The 19248-nt window shown below is 45.1% G+C and overlaps 2 protein-coding genes across 7 annotated transcripts in view; both read left to right on the top strand.

Annotated features, from left to right (window-relative positions):
• The first annotated feature begins 1466 nt into the window (after positions 1-1466).
• Positions 1467-10494, top strand: RSPH3 (radial spoke head 3). The gene is made up of 8 exons (XM_054821300.1): positions 1467-1888; positions 2138-2225; positions 3341-3482; positions 4789-4934; positions 5473-5676; positions 6671-6833; positions 7884-7970; positions 10230-10494. Exons 1-8 carry the CDS (start codon positions 1767-1769, stop codon positions 10490-10492), a joined length of 1215 nt encoding a protein of 404 aa, XP_054677275.1. The 5' UTR covers positions 1467-1766; the 3' UTR covers positions 10493-10494.
• A 5821-nt stretch (positions 10495-16315) lies between these two features.
• PLAGL1 (PLAG1 like zinc finger 1) overlaps positions 16316-19248 on the top strand; it is a 50364-nt gene continuing 47431 nt past the window's right edge. For 2 of the 6 annotated variants that reach the window (XM_054821865.1, XM_054821863.1), the window contains exon 1: positions 16317-16471. The gene's annotated coding sequence lies outside the window, so the exon portion shown is untranslated. Of the gene's footprint in view, positions 16505-19248 lie in introns of all 6 variants that reach the window. The other 4 variants (XM_054821864.1, XM_054821866.1, XM_054821867.1 and 1 more) reach the window with 4 other exon arrangements.

The raw sequence follows: 19248 nt of genomic DNA, 5'->3' as shown, positions 1-19248 counted from the left end.
CCCAACAGGTAAGACACCAGGCTGGGGCCAGCTTAAGAGAATGAACCTGCAATGCAACACCTTCATCTTCACGAGATTTGTGGGCAACGGGTGTGTAACAGGCAGCTCCTCAGGAATCCTTGCTCAGGTGGTTACAGGCCCTCTTCTCACTGTCTTCCTACCCTACCCAGTTCATTCCAGCCAGATTTCTAGGGCTGTTCAGCAAGCACACTCAATTCCTTACTGGACATGTACAGACTGACATTTTTGAAGGCTATGCTGCAGCTGTTTTTCATGCAAACAGCCTGGAAATGTCTACCTAGATTTCAAGTCCCCAGTCCAAAAGCAGAAATAGCTGTATAGCCAAACTCAAATTTTCAGAAAATGCAAGTCAGGTGCCTGAAATCAAACGGTTGTACTGGTTCTGGTCAGCTTTAAGGGCATAGTGCTCTGGCTTAGCTGGCTTGAGCTGCTCATTCATTAACTTTGCTTGCCCAGACACAAGCAAATATTGCAGGACTGCTCTCCCCTCCCACCCCAGTGACACTTGCACTGTGTCCTGCAGCCCCATATGCTCTTGTCCCACTACCCACCTGGTAACCGTGTAGTCAACACGACTCCCATTTCTGTATTGACTCTGACAGCTGCCCGTTAATTAACTACAAAACTATTCTTTCCTCTTTTCCTCTGCCTCCCACACTTGGCCTTGGGTTTTGGTAGGGTGTTGGGGTTTTTTTGTTTGGGCTGGTTTTTTTTTTTTTTTTACTTCTTTTCCTAGAAGTTTCTCTTGCTATACAGCTTCTCTTGTGCCTTGCAGGCCTCCTATGAAGTGCTCTCTGCTACTTGCAGTTCTCTCGTCTGTCACTGTCTACACAGGGCTGTCATGGAGCACAAACATCTGCCATAGTAACATAACTGAGCTGAAACAAATAGCCTTTCACCCATGAATTACATTTGAACAAAAGATTTCAAAAACAAAGGGCATGGATTATTTTATATACTCAGTCTTGCCAAAGTAATCAAGGCTTCATACCTCTACCCATGTAGGTTAAAAAAGAGCTGCCACTGTATCAGTAACCCTTAATTACTTTTATATTTTTCTTAATGGAAATTCTTCACAGAATCTGAACACGTCCTCATGATTTGTCATGACGGGGAGTGCAGCTCACTATGGGCACGGGATGGCATACTGAGGGCCCACCTCTCCTATCCCCCATCATACGACACCTTTATGGTATCCAAATCCCCTACTTGTGCAGAAAAACCAACATTAGGAGCGCAGCTGTTCGGGCTCCCTTTCAGGACAGCAGTACTTAAGCCACCAGCACGCCATCGGCCAATTTTTGCATCCCCAATGGCGCTGCAGATGGGGTTCAGACACTGTCAGTTTAAGTGGAAACCTTCCGGCCTCTGAGCAGCTTGCACAGAGGCGGAAGGAGGACGGTGACACCTCGCGGTTAAACTCCCTCACTTCCTCGGCCCGGGAGGGGCTCTGCAGCGCTGCCAAGCGCAAACCCGTTAGCTGTTACAGTGAATTGTTTTCCGCTAAGCTCCCCAGTGCCTGGAGAGCAGGCACGTCCTCCTCAAATCTCCCTCAGGCTTCAGCTGTTGCCCGGCAGGGAAACCTGCGTGAAGGGAACCGGACTAACCGCTACCCGACGCCACCACAGCCGCCCCACGGCCAGGCCCGCTCGCGCGTTGCCCTGGAGACGGTTGCCGCGGCGCGGGCGGCCGTTACAGCTCCCTCACCGAGCCGCCCGGCTGCTGCGCCCCGGCCGGACCCCACCATGCTGCCCACCCGCGACCCGGAGGTGGCGGCGGGCCCCGCCGTCCCCTACAGCTACTGCAGCCGGCCCCGCGCCCTGCCCGCCCGTCCGAAGTACCGAGCGTTGCCGCACGCCGCCGAGCCGTGAGTGCCAGTGACCGGCGGGCCGCGCCATCCAGTCCCGCGGCCTGCGGGCCCCGAACGGGCCCCGCTGCCCCTCCTGCCCTTCGCTCCTTCTCCCTCACCCCAGCTCCCTCGCTGCCCTTTCCGGGGAAAGGGGAATCCTTCGGGGGAACTTGAACCTCTGGCCTTTCAAAGTCTTTCTGGCTTGTCGAGGCGTTAGCATACGAGTTGCAGCTCTGTAACCACACCTCTCTGTGCCTGATGTTGCAGAGAGAAGGAACCTGTTCGTTATGCCAACCTCATGTATGACAGGAGAGTGGTGCGTGGCAACACTTACGCCCTTCAAGTCATACCTGCGGTATGTTTTTTGTATGTGGATCGTGCTACAACTTTGTTGAAAAGTAATAGGTAGGGCAGGAAAGCTGTTCCTCTAATAATTTTAACTACTGTATAACTCTCCAGTTAAACTAGCATGTGACTCTTTTCAGCTCTTCTTTAAAGCACTTAGTTTCACATGAACTGTAGTTCTGATTTTTTTTTTCCCCCATTAAGTACTTGATTCCCCCCTCTCCTCCATTTCTTTAGTGTAATGAGCCTAGGCACAAGTCATCACTGCATAATCTGTTATCATATGCAAGGTGTCACCAGTTACAATAGCAGCTCTTGGGAAATTAAGTCTTGGGGTAGACTTTGGCTTATCCTACTATAGAAGCAGAGCTAAATGGTCCAGCTGTATGCAAAAGCTGCTTATGTGGAGGCAAAAGTATTTTATTTATCCTGACAGAGTAGTAAATGTTTCAGTGATACTTTATTTTCAGAGAATATTTCTAGATAGATAATTTGATCATATAAAAATTTAAAGCAGTCTGTATTTTTAAAAGCTGCTTTGTGGAAATACCTCTATGTTGTTCAGTAGCAGTTTCTCAGAATGAATTTCATGTGTTCTGTTTAAGAAGTTAAAAACTTATGTTCATTTCAATCCATAAACATGGAATTTAAAAGTTAATATGGGTTTCTTTTGCTTCATCAGCAATAAAGAACCTATAATTTTTATCTAGCAAACAATTCCGTTGATAATATAAATGGACTTAAGTCCATTTGACCTTCTTAAAACTTTACCTAGAAACTCTCACTTGTCAGCGAGAACATGCCATTTTAATAGGCTTTATTTCACAAAGCAAAATTTTGTATACAATATCCACTTCCAAATAACAACTCATTGCTCTTAGTGTCAGATGCCATTAGTATGTGTCTGTAGGCAGTTAGCATACCTTATTAGTTTCATGCCCTACAGTCTTTAAGATAACTGAAAATTTAGGGTCAGGACCCAGAAAAGTAAGTCTGAAATGCTAGATTTGTAGCATTAAAATCAAACAACAACCTTTGCTTTTCTGTAGAGAGAAATTAGTCTCATTTTCAAGTATAAAGTATATTCTGTTTTGTGGGGTTTTTTTCTTCTTCACCCTTGTTCAGAGTACCCAACCCAATCCCCTTGAGATTCAAAGGCAGAGGGAAGCACGGAAAAGAGCACTGGTTAGAAAGCGCGCAAAAGAGCAGATGCAACCAAGAACACCTGAGCCTGTGGAAGGCAGAGAGCACATTCACGTGCAGACAGGTAAAAGGCTGGTTTTTTTTTTTAAATTCATCTGTAAACAAAAACTTGCTGATCTATATTCACTTGCTAAATTGATGCTGCAGTTGGTAGAATCACATAGGGTTAAGGTTAGAATCATAGAATTCTAGAATCAGAGGTTCTCTAATCCTTTCCATTATAACTCCTTATTTTTAGTTTTATTTAATGAACTTAGCTAATTAGTGACATTTTCCCAGAGGCTCTGTTTTTCAGTTTTTGGTGTACATTCCTGAACACTAGTCAAGACTTCTTAATTTATTCTTTCTTTTTCCAGTATTATCAGAGAAGTTTGGTATATGTTTAAAATTGGGTTTTTAAAAAAAATTTTGCTTAAGAGTATAGGCACATGTAAGAATAAGACTACTATTAAAAATTGAGGAGAACACCCTAATTTAGAATAGGAAACTGCCCTATTTGTGGGAAAACAATTTGATTTGTAGGAAAAACAAAATTTGGCAGTTGGGTAATTACGAAGTGAGTGTAATGTATTGCTGTACCCTCTGAAAATCATTTCAGATTAGACTGACTTACAAACTGGGAAAAAAACTGTTTTACATGCTAATCAGTCATGGTCTTTGGTTTCTCAACATTCCCTCTGCCCCAGCCCCGCTGAACCTCCTAAACCACCTCCAATGCACACAGCAGCTTTTCACCATTCAAATACCGTTGGATGCAGAAGGAGGCTATCTAGTGTGGAAGTCTTGGTCTTGTATCCTTCCCACTGACTACTGCAGATAATTTTAAGCACTCCTCAGACCTTATTTTTTGAGCCAGGCTATTTATCTCTGGAGTAGGAGATAGACAGTTATAACTCAAATCAAGCAGATGCTGTTATAGGTGTGTGGTTACCTCAAGGCCACTTCCAGTGGGGCCAGAAGCAGAATATCATTCTTTAAACCCAACAGATCCAGTGTTCTATTTTGCCACATACCATGGACAAAAATTTGTGGTTTCAATATTACTCATTAGTAGATAGGCAATCATTATCCTTTTTTGAAATTGTCCTATCCCATTGACCCTACCAAGAATTGTTTATTCTGCAAGGTGGCCAGAAATGGTCTAGACTCTGACTTTTGAAACCTACTAAGTGAAATGCCTTTTTAGGAATCACTTCCAAGAAGTGCACCTGAATTATAGAGATGACATCAGATACCCTATGCAGCAAACTGATCGATGGTTTAAGTTGACGTGTCTGGTTTTTTTAAACTTTATAGAAGACATTGAGTGAATAGTTTGGAGTTAAAAAGAGTCCAACTTTCAGCATTCATTGTGCTTTTTTTTTTTCTAGAACTGTATTTGGAAGAGATTAGTGACCGGGTAATAGAGGTTGATATAGAGTGTCAAACAGATGCATTTTTGGACAGACCATCCACTCCGTTCTTCATACCAGCCAAAACAGGAAAAGATGTGGCCACGCAAATAGAAGAAGGAGAGGTATGAAGCAAAGTCAGGCTTACAATTGCTGTGAGAACATGTCTTCCATTCAAAACATTTCTTATGCAAAATTCAGGCAGAAACAGAAAGGAACTTATCCTCACAGAACATGAGAAAAAAAAAAAAGTCTTCAATGTCTGCCTTGAGATTAAGTGCAAAATTAAAGAAAGTGCTACTCCATGTGCACTGGTTCTGCTGCTTTCAGCTAAGAACTAGAGTGTTGTGAAATGCTTTCTCCTGTAGAAGGTGTCCAGCCTGAGAACAGGTTGGGAACACGGAAGTAGGGTCCAGGTGAATGTTCTGCTTCTCCCTGGCAGCTGTTGCAGTGGCTGTGGTAGGGTGTGTGGTGCCCACTCATCACATGGCCCCTGGTTACATTCATGTTTCTTGCCTTAGCTGACACTGGCCCCCACCTGAACTTTTCAGCCCTGCCTTCAGCCCAAGGGCTTCGTTCATCCTCCTTTTCTCCTTGCCAAGGTGTTGAGAGTGGTTGTGATCAAGGGGCATTTATCTTTGTTTCCCTGACTCCCATCCTCAGCTGTTTGACTTTGATGTTGAAGTCAAGCCGATCCTGGAAGTGTTGATTGGGAAAACAGTTGAGCAAGCTTTGCTGGAAGTCATGGAGGAAGAAGAGCTGGCCCAGCTGTGGGCACATCAGCATGCTTATGCAGAGCTGCGTAACGCAGAGCTTGCTGAAGTACAGCGCCTGGAAGAGCAGGACAGGCGATACAGAGAGGAGAAGGTAGGACTTATAAGAATGCTCATGGGAAGAGAGAAAACCATTTCCAGTACTGAAAGAAAATCTGTGAAATAAGCTGGATGTGCCCAAAAGGCACAAATTTGATATTCCTCAAAGCATTTTGGTGCCATACAGCTGCACTCTGCCATTTGCTCTCATGCACGAGCACCATACTGTTGCATTTATTTGGAGCAGCCATGCTCAAGTGACCTGGTGTACTTGGACACCTGATCAAGAGGCCAAACCCAGCAGCATTTTCCTCTGTACCTGGTGCAGCTGTTACTCAAGCCTTTTCATTAAAATAACTGCTAAATGAATAGAGTGCTTGAAAGTAAGCAAGACGCCTAGTCTTTCACACCCAAGGCATGCAGTATTGTATGTGCACATGTACCTCTCAAGATCTCCAAGTATTAAGCTATATTAGTACTATCTAATAAATAGTATAAATTAGTACTAAAAGGCAAGTCTTAATTACTCTCTATTCATCAGCCTTGTATAATTGGGTTTTTAAATGTTTTCCTGGACCAATTTGAGTTCAAATCTTCTTACATCAAATAGGCTATAATATTGGAAAGATGAAAAGTTCAGAAGATCCTGACCCAACTTCATCTCATTCCAAGGTCAATGATCAGCTTGATCTGCAATAATAAAGCAAAGAGTCGTGAGATCAATGCATACTAAGGTATCAGAGAAGAGATTCATTTGGCCAGCTGCAAGGCCCTTATTTTAGGGCTTACCAAAATCAGAAAGGGTATGCCAAAGGAGCATGTTTCCCTCTAGTCCTTGTGGATTTTAGTACTGAGTAGATTGAGTACAAGCTTGCTTTCAAGCACTCTCTCATATGAGGAGTTTTTGTGAAAGTTAGAGGCCACAAATACCATATTTTCAATTATCTTTGCTATTTATGAGTCTCACACTGTGATTGTTCTTCAACGTCTAGATCAAAGGAGTAACAGCTAAAGGCCTGAAAGTTTTACATGCAATATTGCCTTGACAGGAACGTCGCAAGCTCCAGCACATGCAAATGCTGCAGAAACAGAAAGAGACCACAGAGAAAATTGCAGCTCGGGCATTTGCTCAGCGTTACTTGGCCGATCTCATTCCCTCGGTCTTCAACAATCTTCGTGAGAGTGGATTTTTTTATGACCCTATAGAAAGAGGTTTGTATTTATTATTTATTATTATTTTTTAATATGCAAACTGAATAATATAAAGGTCAAAACAACCATAAAACATAGCTTATTTTCCTATTATTTAGAATAATGTCATAAGACTTTATTCCTTTACATTTGTGGCTGAACAGTTTCCAAACTCATATTTTTAACAGAAACATTATTGGTCATCTGTACAACTAGTCAAGAATAGGCAAGAGCTGACAGTGTGACAATGAGAACAACTGCTTTTGGAGAGAAATAAATGGGTGGCTAGAATTGGTAGAGCAGAGAGAGAGAGAGAGAGAGATCCAAATTGAAGTAAATGTATTTAAATAGGACAGGCAAAGAACTCTGTATGAGAAATTAGTCAATTAGAATTAGGCCCTGAAAATGATTTTGGAGTTTTACATTGGTGACTTCCAAGCTTTTAGAATCAGCCGCATTTCTTATGGGCTACGTTGTTGCACCCTGCTTCCCCAGGCCTGGCAGAGGTGCACAGACCACAGCTTGGGAATGGTTCCCTTCTGTCCAGAATGAGTCATGGGGCAAATGCAGAAGCTGTGTTTTGCAAACAGGTCAGGCTTTATGACCACGATGTACAAAGAACATGATTTGAGAAATACATGGGTAAGCAACAGCTCTTTAGTCACAGGGAATAAATGCTTTCAGCAGACCAGAAGCCAGACATCTCTGGAAAGCAGGGCAGGGTGTGTTATTCTCCTCACTTGTTCAGGATAGTTATTTTCATCTCAGAAGAACATTACTGTGTACCTCATCTGTGCTAGCCCTTCAAGGGTGCCAGACCCCTTTGAAAAATCCCTGTAATTGAGAGGACTCCAGTCTGGGGCCATAATGATGTGGAGCCTCAATAAGAGAGGCAGGAGGTAAGAAACCCAACAACACCTTAGAGCTTTCATCTGGCTCTTGCAAAGCAAGTATCTTTCAGCAAGGGTGTTCATCCCTTAATGCTTGTACAAAATGAAAAACAGTCTCAAGATCCTGTCATTCATCCTTAATAAAAAGACATTTTTCTTTCTTCCTGCTAAATTGTTATAGATATTGAGACAGAATTCCTTCCATGGCTGATGACAGAAGTGGAAGAAGCACTAGAGAAGAAAGTTCTGGGCAGGATGATGCTTGACTGTAAGTTACCAAATCCTGGAATACAATCTGGGCTGCTTCATGGTCTTGATTATTTTTTCCCCAGTCAGAACAAATATCACATTTAAAGGGTGACTGTGGGTTAAGGTAGGAGGTGTCATTTTAGCAAGAACTCCAAGTACCCATGGCTTTTTGTGTTTGCTTTTTTTACTATATTAAAACATTTTTAATGTAGGAAAACTACTACTACATACATCTAGGTAATTGATTTTCAGCTGAAATAACTGAAAAGTCAGTCATGCTGCACTGTCCTCTCTCTGCTGGCTTTATACTGTTTGAGATGTGTTGGTGCTGGGAGGTGCAATACATTTGGCAGGAGCAGAATGGTTAAAGAACACCAATTTCTTTCTCTGCTATATAAAACTTTCATTTCTCATGTGTTAGTCATCATTGCTGTGCTGTTCTCTGTAATGTGCCTGATTGTGCCAGTTGCAACAGAAAAGCCCATCCTGTCTACAGCCATGTGTATACCACAGAAGTCTCTTAACTCGTTTGTGTAAGCTCCCTGAGCCATGGAGTAATATGTTCATCGTACGTGAAAGGAGAAGAGAAAGATAATCATAGGCCATGGCTGACTGAGAAGTCAGGTGACCAATGCTTTTCATCAAAACAAGGGCTTACCTCCTCAGCAGTCAATAATAATGTCCTTGCTTTTGAAATACATGAAAATATCAGTCTTCCTTTGGGCTAGTTCAAGCTAAGTATTCAGGTTTTTTTATTAGTTAGTCTTCAGAGGCTGTAGTTGAAATACCTGAACAATCTAAACTCTGTCCTGCGTAGAAACACAAAGTTCTGATAAATGAATGCCCGTCTACCATGGTGGTCCTAGATCAAACCACTTTTTATACTTGCATTACATCTTTCATTCCTATGGTTTTCCTCCTGCTGTGATTTTGGATTTGAATTACAATTGTGTTTGATTCCTTTGGGTTTATTTTCAGTTTAACTGGCATCCTTTGTTAGGGTATAATTTGGATAATTACAGCTGGTCTGTTAGGTGTTTTATCCTATGCTATATGTGCCAGTATGTACACTCAAGGATCACTTCTTCATGTAGCTCTTCAGGAGGGACGGAATTTTTCTCTTCTTTTAAGAAGGAAGTATTGTATGTGACTAGTGAATAAACATCCCAAGGAGAATGTTGTTGCGGGATACACTATTGATGAGAACATCTATCATATTTCTGTTAAATCTTTAATTTTTTTAACCAGATATCATAGTCTTGCACCAGTCCTAAGATACACAGAGCACCTGGAGTAGGCCAATAAGTAATATCAGCAGCCCCTGTTTTGCTATTTACACTCTGTATTTTCTGGCTTATTCCCAATCACTCACTATTGAGTAAATATCATCTCTGCAAAAGGAACTGCAAATTGCATTCTCCAAGTTTTGCAGAGGCAGACACAGCCTCAGCTGAGATAGGTCATGGCTTCATCCCCCCCTTATTGCAGAAGCATAGGAAAAGTCTCTAAGGATCCATTTTTAACCTATTTGAATGAAGACACTACTTAAAGGACTTACTTTGTCACTGTCCAATAAAAGAGCTGTAAACTGCAAAGGAAGCACCCACAGTGTAAGGCAGCTATGTTTGTCCTCCAAGATGACCATTCCTTCTTTTACTTGCTGAAGTCAATCCATGAATTAACAATGAAGCTCTTAGTACCTGTACATTGTCCTATTTTTCTGTGTTAAACCTCTCTTCTTTCATTGTGGGCCTCTATTTTTCATATTTAAATGATGTATATCAAAGTGAGTGTTGATTTTTTTTTTGTTGTGTCCATTGGAAGGAGTATAATGTTTATAAAAATTTTCAAAGACTAAGCAGCAAAAATAATAAAGAATAGGTGCTTTACAGCTGCTTTTCAGAACGAGAAATTCTTTTGATGACTCCCACAGTTCCAGTATATCCCACTGCCAAAAACATCACGCTGTGTACCACCTGGCTAGTCCTTGTTCCTGGCAGGGTGACCTGCTCCAGAGGTGAGGAACAACTGTGAGGAAATGAACAAACCAATCCAGGTGAACCCTTTCAAATCACCGCTTTCAGTGTAAACAGCCCATTTGGCTGGAACTAGGCTACAGCAGCAGGGATGGTTTTTCTCATTCAAATATTCTTTCATTTTTAGTGTTATTTCAGGTTTTTTCCCTGTTTAAGAGGTTATAAATCAGTAATATATAAAATAATCTCAAATTATAGTTTTTCTCCTCCATGTTTGTTAATGGTGGCTTTCTCTGTTTCAGCCTTGATTTGTACAGTGGTTGAAAAACGCTTAGATGCATTTAGCCGTAAACCTCTGTCTGATCAGACAGAGGCACCTGCTGAAGAGCCCAGGCCAACAGATGCAGCACCCCAGGTGGCTGGTGAGACAGACGCTGCTGACCAACCAGCCGCAAAGAAAGAAGAGACTGATGAACCTGTTGTGGAGGAACAGCCTTCACGTCACATCTCTTTCCAGTTAGAAGAATCAGATCAAGCAGGAACAGAGGATTTGGAAACTGATTAACAAGCAGGCAAGTCATCAAGTAAATGGAGATGAATGGCTTAGCTGAAAGAAGAAACGAATTCCTATCTATTTACAAGTATTGTGCCCTAGCCGTGCTGAAGGATGAACCTAAGCAACAGTAGAGCATTAAAGCATGTTTTCCATATGCTGACATTGCTGATTTCAGGCTGTAAGAATCCAGAGAGGTTACTAGTGCAATGGATGGCCGTGAAATTCTATCCCCTTCCACACAATCTAATCCATCAAAAACCTGGGACATTTACAGTTGAAAAGTAATGTTGTTCCTGTGCTAGAAGGACATTGGGAGCATCCTAATAACCTCTGCAAGTGCTTTGATAATGTTCTCACAACAGAATTTCCTTCCTTTCCCTATTTTGAAAGGTAGCTGCTATGGCACTTAGATAAATTTGTTTTCACTCATGTGAGTCTTTGCTTTCCTGACAAACTTGGATGGGGCATCTCAGCAGGTACCAGAGTGAAGGCTGTTTTTCCTGAAGCTTTTCACGTTCAAAGAGTTATCTGCCACTGGGAATTTCTGTAGTGCAAAATCCTCCTCAGCCTCCTGACTCCCAGAGCACTGGTGAGGGGCTGGAGCCACGCGCTAAGTCCATTCTCAGTTTTTTTTGTAATCGTCCTTTCCTGCTGGTTCACTGGAAACAGTACCAGACATGACTGACAAAATGCACCTGCACTGCCACACGTATGTCTGTTCACGGGCCAACCCCACATGTGGGGCGTTCCCCCTCATAAAAGTACGTCTGCGCTCTATTGCAGCAACACCGTTTCCTTGCTAGCTGCGCCTGTGGAAAAAGTCCAGCCTTGTCCAGACTGCTTAGTGCTACCTCTTCTGTGCAGGTCAGAGGAGATGTGTGCTAACCCAGCAGGCCAGACCCCAGTCTGAGGGTGGGATGTCAGGAATGACCCAAAGAGACAAGTGCCTGCTCCACATCTCACACCCTCAAAAGGGACGTCCAGACTTTTCGCTGGACCACTTGTACGTGGGGCTTCACAGGCAGACCCTGCCTTCCCTCCATCCTGGGCTAGGGCATCCAGTGATAATCAGGGCAGCTATTGCTTACATGGAAAAGCTCCCCTGGACGGTGTCAGGTATTTACCTCCCTCTGTAAGGTAGCTGAAAATCAGAAGTAATGAGATGTAACCACCAACAAATCCACTCAGTGCTTTGATGTAATATGAATATGTTAAAACTGAGTGTCTGTAGTCACATAGTACAGATTGTAGACAGACACACCCATGGATGCTTTTCAAAGCTGGAATATTCCCCTGTAAACTCCTCCTCTGTTTGCTAAGTTAACAGAGTTTCAACACAGTGTGCGTGTCTTTTCATTTATGATTGATTCCTCAAAGCACCCAGCAAAATGTGTAACGTGTATGAAATTAAGGTAGTTGGTGCTTACTACATCTGTCTGTAAATTTCTAAGAAGAATTTATTTTTATGCACATGACTGGAATTGAAGGCTTGAAACAAAACTCTGGTTTAGGCATTGAAGTCAGTGGGAGGTTTACCTCAATTTCAGCAGGACCAAGATTTTGTATTGCTTTTTTTTTTTCCATGATGATGGAGACTCCTGTCACAACTTCACATAAATCAGGTAAATCACTTCAAGCTAATTTTATCTAGAGAATTAAAAAGGTTTTGTGACATAATTCATGAGAATTGTAGATGTTTCAGCTCATTTTTGGAACACTTTGCGTCAGTTTTAAGGATTCCTCATTACCGAATGATTGTTTTGTCATGTATTTACAGGAGACTTACCATAACCTAGAGGACTGCCATGAATCATTCCTGAAAAGATTCAAGCAAATACTGTCTTGAATATTTGGTTTTGGAACATTACAAGAGGAAGATGATCACCTGGAATATTTTCATTTTTGTCATTCCTGCTTTGTGTTTGATTGCTAGAAAATTTACATGTTGAATTATTCTGTTTAAATAGGTTGTGGCATTATTATGTATTCTTAAATTATTACTAAAAATAATGAATTGTATACCCTGCATTTTTACTTCATCAGAATGTGTAGACACAACTCAGGCATGGTGTATTGTGGTAGAGTTTGCTGTAACAGGTTGTTTTTATGGGGCCATACAGCCATGCAGCTTGATACTGCATGGACAGTGTTCCATTAATAGCCCTGTACCAGAATCCAGCCCCAGACGTGGGCAGGTGGGCAGGGGAGGGGATCCCTCGCATCCTGTTGGTCACTGGAGCAGCAGAAAACCATGAGCAGCAGCAGTAAGGAGGGGAAGAGGGATGCGGGGTAGCGGTGTAGCTGTGGCCTGTTTGGGGCAGCTGATGCCAGCAGACATGCAGGCTGCGTGGCACAGGCCTTGCCGCTGGCAGGGTGCCTCGGGGGCTGGCGCGCAGGTGGCTGGGGAAGCCACCCCGGCTGAGCCCCGGGGCGAGCACCATATCACTTGCACCACCGCCCCACGGGGGCTCCTCCTGACGCCCTTCCCCTCCAAATGCCCGTTCTCTGGTCAGTGTCCCCAGCAGCAGCTGTCCCCGGCAGGCAGGTAAGGGCCGCAGCTCTGCACCCACAGTGCACGGCGCAGACCCGGGGCTCTGCAGCTCCGGGCTGTGCGTGTGCGTGCGAGGGGGAGCGGAGAGGGGACAGAGGGAGATGGTGCTGCCGGCACTAGAGGGCAGGACAGCCCACAGCAATCCGCCTGCAGAAACGCGTAGGTAGATGCTGATGTCACCTATTGCACATCCTGCACTAGTGACACCCGTCTGGACTTCCCTCCTCTGCTAAACCCCAAACCTTTTGCAAATCTACTCATATTTATAACATGAGGAGCCAACACTTAGGGTCACCCAACACAGCCCACACTAAGATCATAGAACCAGACAATGGTTTGGGTTGGAAAGGACCTTAAAGACCATCTAGTTCCAACCCCCCTGCCATGGGCAGGGACACCCTCCACTAGACCAGGTTACCCAAAGCCCCATCCAACCTGGCCTAGAACACTGCCAGGGAGGGGGTGTCCACAACCTCTCTGGGCATTCAGGGCTTTCTAATTGCAGCTGCTGAGTTTTCCACACGATGTGGAAAACTCAGCAGCTGCAGTTTCAGCCTGTTCAGCTGTTTCAGCCTTCCTTTGGATGAGATTGGAGGAAAAATACATTTCCCTGCCTATATTCAACCATCTTTTCAGATGATAATGTTTAACACATCTGCATGCTGGACCTAGGATGCAGGCTTCTGGGTGCTTTCTCCCAGAACCATCAGAAAAAAAGAAACAAAGTTAATTTTGGCATTAAACTATGTCCGAAGGACTGCTTGTAGCACAGAGGAGTTGAGCTGGTACCTCTTCTAGTTATGCCCAGACTGGGTACCTGTCAGTAAAAGCCTCAAGTAGTAGTGTATATGCACAGTGAGGCTTCCCATCTTTGTATGTTTTTATCAAAAGCAGCTGGTTACAATATGACTGTACCCACGTGGTTTCCATCTATTGATTTCTCTGCAAAGAGCCAAAGCATTACTCCAACAACCAGCTCAGCAGTTTAGCTCTATGTTTACTTCAACACCCGCTTGAGAAGTGGAAAAGACACTGAGACTTGCTGCCTGGCACCAATTCAGTTTGGGAATCCTGTTGATATTGATGGACCAAACTGGACTCCCCACATTTCTCCATTGCACACTGACAGACTGGGAGCATTTTAGTGAGAATAAAATTCATGGCTGGTTTGCTGCTGGCAGAAATCACGGGTTTGAAAGAGCTGTGGAAGGAACAAATAAAAAGAATACACCTATGAAAGTGTTTGCTCGCTTGCTTATATGCATGTGTTAAACACGAACTTCACCTTTTCCATCTTTGATGGCTACAGCCTTGGGAGCCTGCAGAGCTGTATTACTTAAACAGCAGCACTATACAGCAATATACAACAATATACAGCAACAGTCCTGTGGTGGGCACAAAACCGTGAAGATTCTTGTCCTGCCCTCCTGCAAGGAGACACCTTCAGAGCAGTATGACAGTATCTATCATAGGGAGATAGTGAAACTATTTCAGTGTGGTTTCTTACTGCCGAAGTTGCTTTACAGGTACAAACCAGAAGCTAAACATGGACATTTCAGTGGTCTAGCTGTGATGCTGCTTTATTGCAGCATCGTTGTAGTTATACACTGCCTTATGTTGCCTCACTCCTCCTCCTCAGCCCCACCATGAACATTTGTTCTTTTCAAGTTGCCCAAGCCTTAGTTATCAACATATGATAATATTAGCATAATATATTGTCACTGGCAGTTTAAGTTAATAAGTTTCATAGCAAACTGTGGCAGCCATGGTAGCAGCATACTCCATGCTACTGACCACTATGGGGCTCATGATTTCTTGCAAAAAGTCTGGCTAAGAGGCTGATACAATAATGCTCAAAACTGTTCCAGAAAGATTACTTTTATCAGAGTCCTAGCTGGATCTTGCAGCCACTGCTGAGACAACATACACTGTTAAAAATGAGCTCACAGTGGAATTTGACTCAATGGGAACTGTGATTCAATCATGTTTTGGCAATTGAAATTATATCTGCTTTAAACGTAGCTTTTTTAAGATGATCATGTTGGAAAGTACTCATATGTATGATGGGTTACAGAGTACATCTAAAAGATTAATGTGCAAATACTAGTAGGCCAGCCATTACCCTTTTAATTAATGGTAATTAATCAATCAAATACATTTGCTTCAGAGTTGACTTAATACTCAAGTTACCTACAGTTCCGCAAAACACAACACACTGAATCACAGGATCACTGAAAGGTCTAGCTAGGTTGGAAAGGATCTCTGGAGATGTCATCTGGTCCAACCTTCTCTAAAAGCAAGCCCTAGATCAGGCTGGACTCTCACTGGCTGGGGTGCAGTGCTGCTGAAATGGGTTTGGGGGGCCTGGTGGCCTGCAAGCTGAGCAGTAATGCCCCTTGCAGCCATGAAGGCAAACCGTGTCCAAGGTTGTCAGCAAGAGCATAACCATCAGATCAAGGGGTGCCATTATTCCACTCTATTTGGCACTTGTTGGTCCACACCTGGAGAACCAAGCCCGGCTGTGGTCTTTCCTAGTTCAAGACAGGCTCTGAAAAATTGGAGAGGGTCCCATAGGGGGCCACAGAGATGGTTAAATGTGGAGAACTTGCCATAGGAAGCAAGACTGAAGGAACTGGGTGTGTACAGCCTGGAGAAGAGAAGGCTCAGCTGGATCTGATCATGGTTTTCCAGCACTGAAATGGTGGTTATGGGGAAGGGGGAAGCATCTCCACCAGGACGACCCGTGACAGGACAAGAAGAAACAACCACAAGTGGCTTCAGGGGACTTCAGGACCCTCAGCCTGCCACGGTGCAAGTCTGCAACAAAATCCCAAGATAACAAAGCAAAATCGGTATCTGTGCAGGAAATTCTTAATACTGTGAGGTGCCTTCCTGGAAGTAATTAACTACCAGCAGTGCATGTGAGGGGGTTTCTGTGGATCCTTACAAGTAGGGACGACTCTGTGCGGCCATAGCAGCGGCAATGTTGGCGGTCGGAAAGCCGCGGGCCGGGATGCTCACACTTCGTTTTTAACAAGTTTCCCGGCAGCGGCGTTGCAGAGAAAGCCCTCGGGCACCAGCGGCCGGGCCGCACTGCTCCCAGCCCGCCTCCGCGCTCCCCTCGGCTCGGCCCGGCCCTCCCCTTCCCAGCAGCCGGCGGCAGCCCCCGAGCGCCGCTCCTCGCCGGCCGCCCCGTGCTGTCCCGCCCGAGCGGCCGCAGCCCCGCTGCTCCGGAGTGGCGGGGCGGGGAGGGGACGCTGCTCGCCCGCCCCTCTGCCCGGCCCTCCTCCGCCCCGCCCGCTGCCGCCCCGCCGCCAGGCGTCTCCCCGGGACCGGGCACCGCCGCGGGGACGGGAGGAGCCGCGGCCGCTGCTGCTGCTGCGCTCCCCGGCCCGGTGCTGGGGGAGCGGGCGGCGCCCGCGGAGCTGGGCCATGAGGTGAGCAGGGCCGCGCCGCGCCGGGGGCGGCAGGTGAGCGGGGGCGGCGTGCGGGGCCGGGCCGGGGGCGCTCCGTCGCCTCGCCGCCCCGCGGCGGTGCCGGGCCGCTCAGGAGAGTGGAGGGCCCGTTCCGGACGGGCGGGCCGGCAGCGGGACGCTGAGAGCCGGGGGCCGGGCGGGCGGCAGCGCCGAGCACTGGGGCCGGGCGGGCCGCCCGCCGCCGCAGGAAAGCGAATTGCGCCACATGTGTCCGCCTTCAGGAGGAGACTGTTTATTTATTTATTTATTTATTTAACTTATTTATTTTTCCCTTCTCCCCCTTAACTTTTCCCAAGCCCCAGCCGCTGCGCAGGCTGTCCTGTTTTCTCTGTCCGCTGAGCCTCGCACCGGCGCCCCGGGACGGGCTAGCTAACGCACCCGGGCCCGCTCCAGCCCCTCTTGCCTCCGGGAACAGAAAGGCCTCAGGACTGGGGGTTAAGGGAGGGGACAGCACATCTCTTCATCATCCTTTCGTGCCTCTCTTCAGCCCCACGGCACTCAGGGGGCAGAGCGTGGGGCAGCGGACGGCGCGCATTGGGCAGTGGCACCCCTCTGGCGTGAAGCTGGGGTCGTGGTCCGGGAGGCTTGTTCCTGCCTGAGAAAACATCCGTGGGCCCAAACGTGCGCCCGCTGCTCGCAAACGGGTCGCGACGCCTGCATCAAAATCCCAGCTGACAGAAGCGGCTGTTGCAGGTTCACATTGGTTTTCCATCCCTCTTCAGCAGGGTGACAGCCTGCTGCGGTCAAGTCTTGAGCTGTCATTGACTCCTACAGGAGACATGACTACTATTTTTTTTCTGTGAGGAAGAGGGATTTACCCCATTATATGATTTATTTTTTCTGAAAGTACATAACTTTGTTAAAATTCAACATTCAGTTGTTTTTTATTTCCCCATTAAAAGTCTGTGTCCCATAACTGAATGACAGTTCATTTTTCTAGAAAGGTAAATTCGGGACAGCCAAACTCTTCTCCAAGGGCTGTTGCTTTCCCTGTGTGACTTGAGCATAACAAGTATGTTCCCTCTTACAAAGGAGGGCCAATAAGGCTAAATGGTTTTGTAGAAGATATTTAAAGTGGTTGATGAAGAGCACAAAGTAGTAGCTGTCTTTAAAATGTGAGTTTAAATATGATCTTCTCTCCTCAGCTGATACTTTTATAGAGGACTTTATAGGACAAAATCCAAGCTATGTTTTTGGGTACATGACATATCTACATACATATTTGTCTGTGGCCACTTCGTCCAATATATAGGATTATTCACTTGATGATGAAGGTCTTCGTGAATAAATACAAATGGTACATACATTCCAAGAAGTGGTAGGAGAGGATGTGCTTGGCAATATTGCCAGAAGATTAGCAAATCCAGCTCTGACAGAACGAGGAAGAAAACAGTTCCCAATCTAAGCGTTTGCATCTTTCGGTATTGCAGCTGTAAAATTAACATCAACTTGTGCAACCTGATTCTTGGTTGTCCCAATGTTTAGCAGAAAATCTGGCTGTTTAAGTCTGAGATAGCTGATCACGTGCAGCAGCACAAAGTGTCAAGCAGTCCTGTCCTCACTTGGCAACTTCTCCTGCAAGACAAGAGCATCTCTCTTTCTTGTGAGGTCTGCAGTACTCCACTGACCCTGCATGTGCAGCACCTCTGTTGTGCTCTGACCCTTTGCTGGGAAGAAATAAAGATGCTGTCACTGGGAATTCCCCTTTGCTGGTCCTTCAGGTTCCTGTTGTTGGTTTGGAGAAGCAGTGCATGGAGCACTGCTCTACCTCTGTGCGTGGGGAATGGTCACACTGTACAAGACAAAATGGGGCTGTGCCAGGCAGGTGGCTCTGGCTGGAACGCAGGTAGTTCTGCTAAACAGATGAACGGGCACAGTGGCAGGATCAGTGACAGATTGTGTGATTATTATTTGATATTGTGTGTATTTGCTGCTGTGGTGCTGCTACATGTGCAGTATATTTTCCACCATTAGCGTGCACTTACTTGCCTTGCATTGGTAAGTCAAAGCAGTCAAAATCTCATTTGCAAACCTAATGGGAGCTGGTATAGATCCTGGAGTAGCATAACTGCGTAATAGGCTGATCACCACCGCGTTCTGCGTTGTTGAGTGCTCTCAAGGTGTGTGTCTGACATTTAAACAGGACCTGATCATTCTGATCATGCAGATGCTGCAAATTGGTAATAGGATTATTTGTGTAAGAGGCAGAAGATGGGATGAGCAGGAATAGAAGCTAGAAATAAGATCAGGAGGACTGTACCAGATTCTCTGGAGTTGTGTATCAGACCGAGAAACAGTAGTGAGAGGTTTGGAGAGTTCAGTACAAGAAAAACATAATCACAGCAAAACACATAAACACAACAAAATAAGCGATTATTTCTTAAAGGCAGAAGGGGCTATTAAATCACATAGTTCTCCATGTTTAACCAGGTTGAAGCCTTAGATTGGCATCTTCAAGATTATTTAAAATTGCTTAGTTTTTAAGATAAAAATGAAGAATTAAACCATTTTGAGTACATTACTTATAGGTAGATTTTCTTTTAACGTGGGTACTTGTTTTGCATTCATTTTGCAGACATGTAAGCCAGCAGGTCACAGATTCATGCTCTCTAACTAAAGACAATAACTTCTATTTCCTTTCAATTCTGTAATCTGCTCTGCAGCAAGAATCTCCTTGTTGTAAAGCTCTGTGAGCACACGCTTTTCTTCTCTCCCTGCCTGCCCTTCTGCCAGGACTC

The sequence above is a fragment of the Grus americana genome, chromosome 3, assembly GCF_028858705.1.
Source record: "Grus americana isolate bGruAme1 chromosome 3, bGruAme1.mat, whole genome shotgun sequence".
In the NCBI taxonomy this organism is placed as follows: domain Eukaryota; kingdom Metazoa; phylum Chordata; class Aves; order Gruiformes; family Gruidae; genus Grus; species Grus americana.
This window is presented reverse-complemented; position numbering and strand designations above follow the sequence as displayed.

Excerpts from the sequence above, each read along its gene's own strand:
- RSPH3 (XM_054821300.1), top strand. The coding sequence starts at position 1,767 with ATGCTGCCCACCCGCGACCCGGAGGTGGCGGCGGGCCCCGCCGTCCCC. Across the intron at positions 2,226-3,340 it reads CCCTTCAAGTCATACCTGCG|AGTACCCAACCCAATCCCCT; the intron begins GTATGTTTTTTG and ends ACCCTTGTTCAG. Across the intron at positions 4,935-5,472 it reads CGCAAATAGAAGAAGGAGAG|CTGTTTGACTTTGATGTTGA; the intron begins GTATGAAGCAAA and ends TCCCATCCTCAG.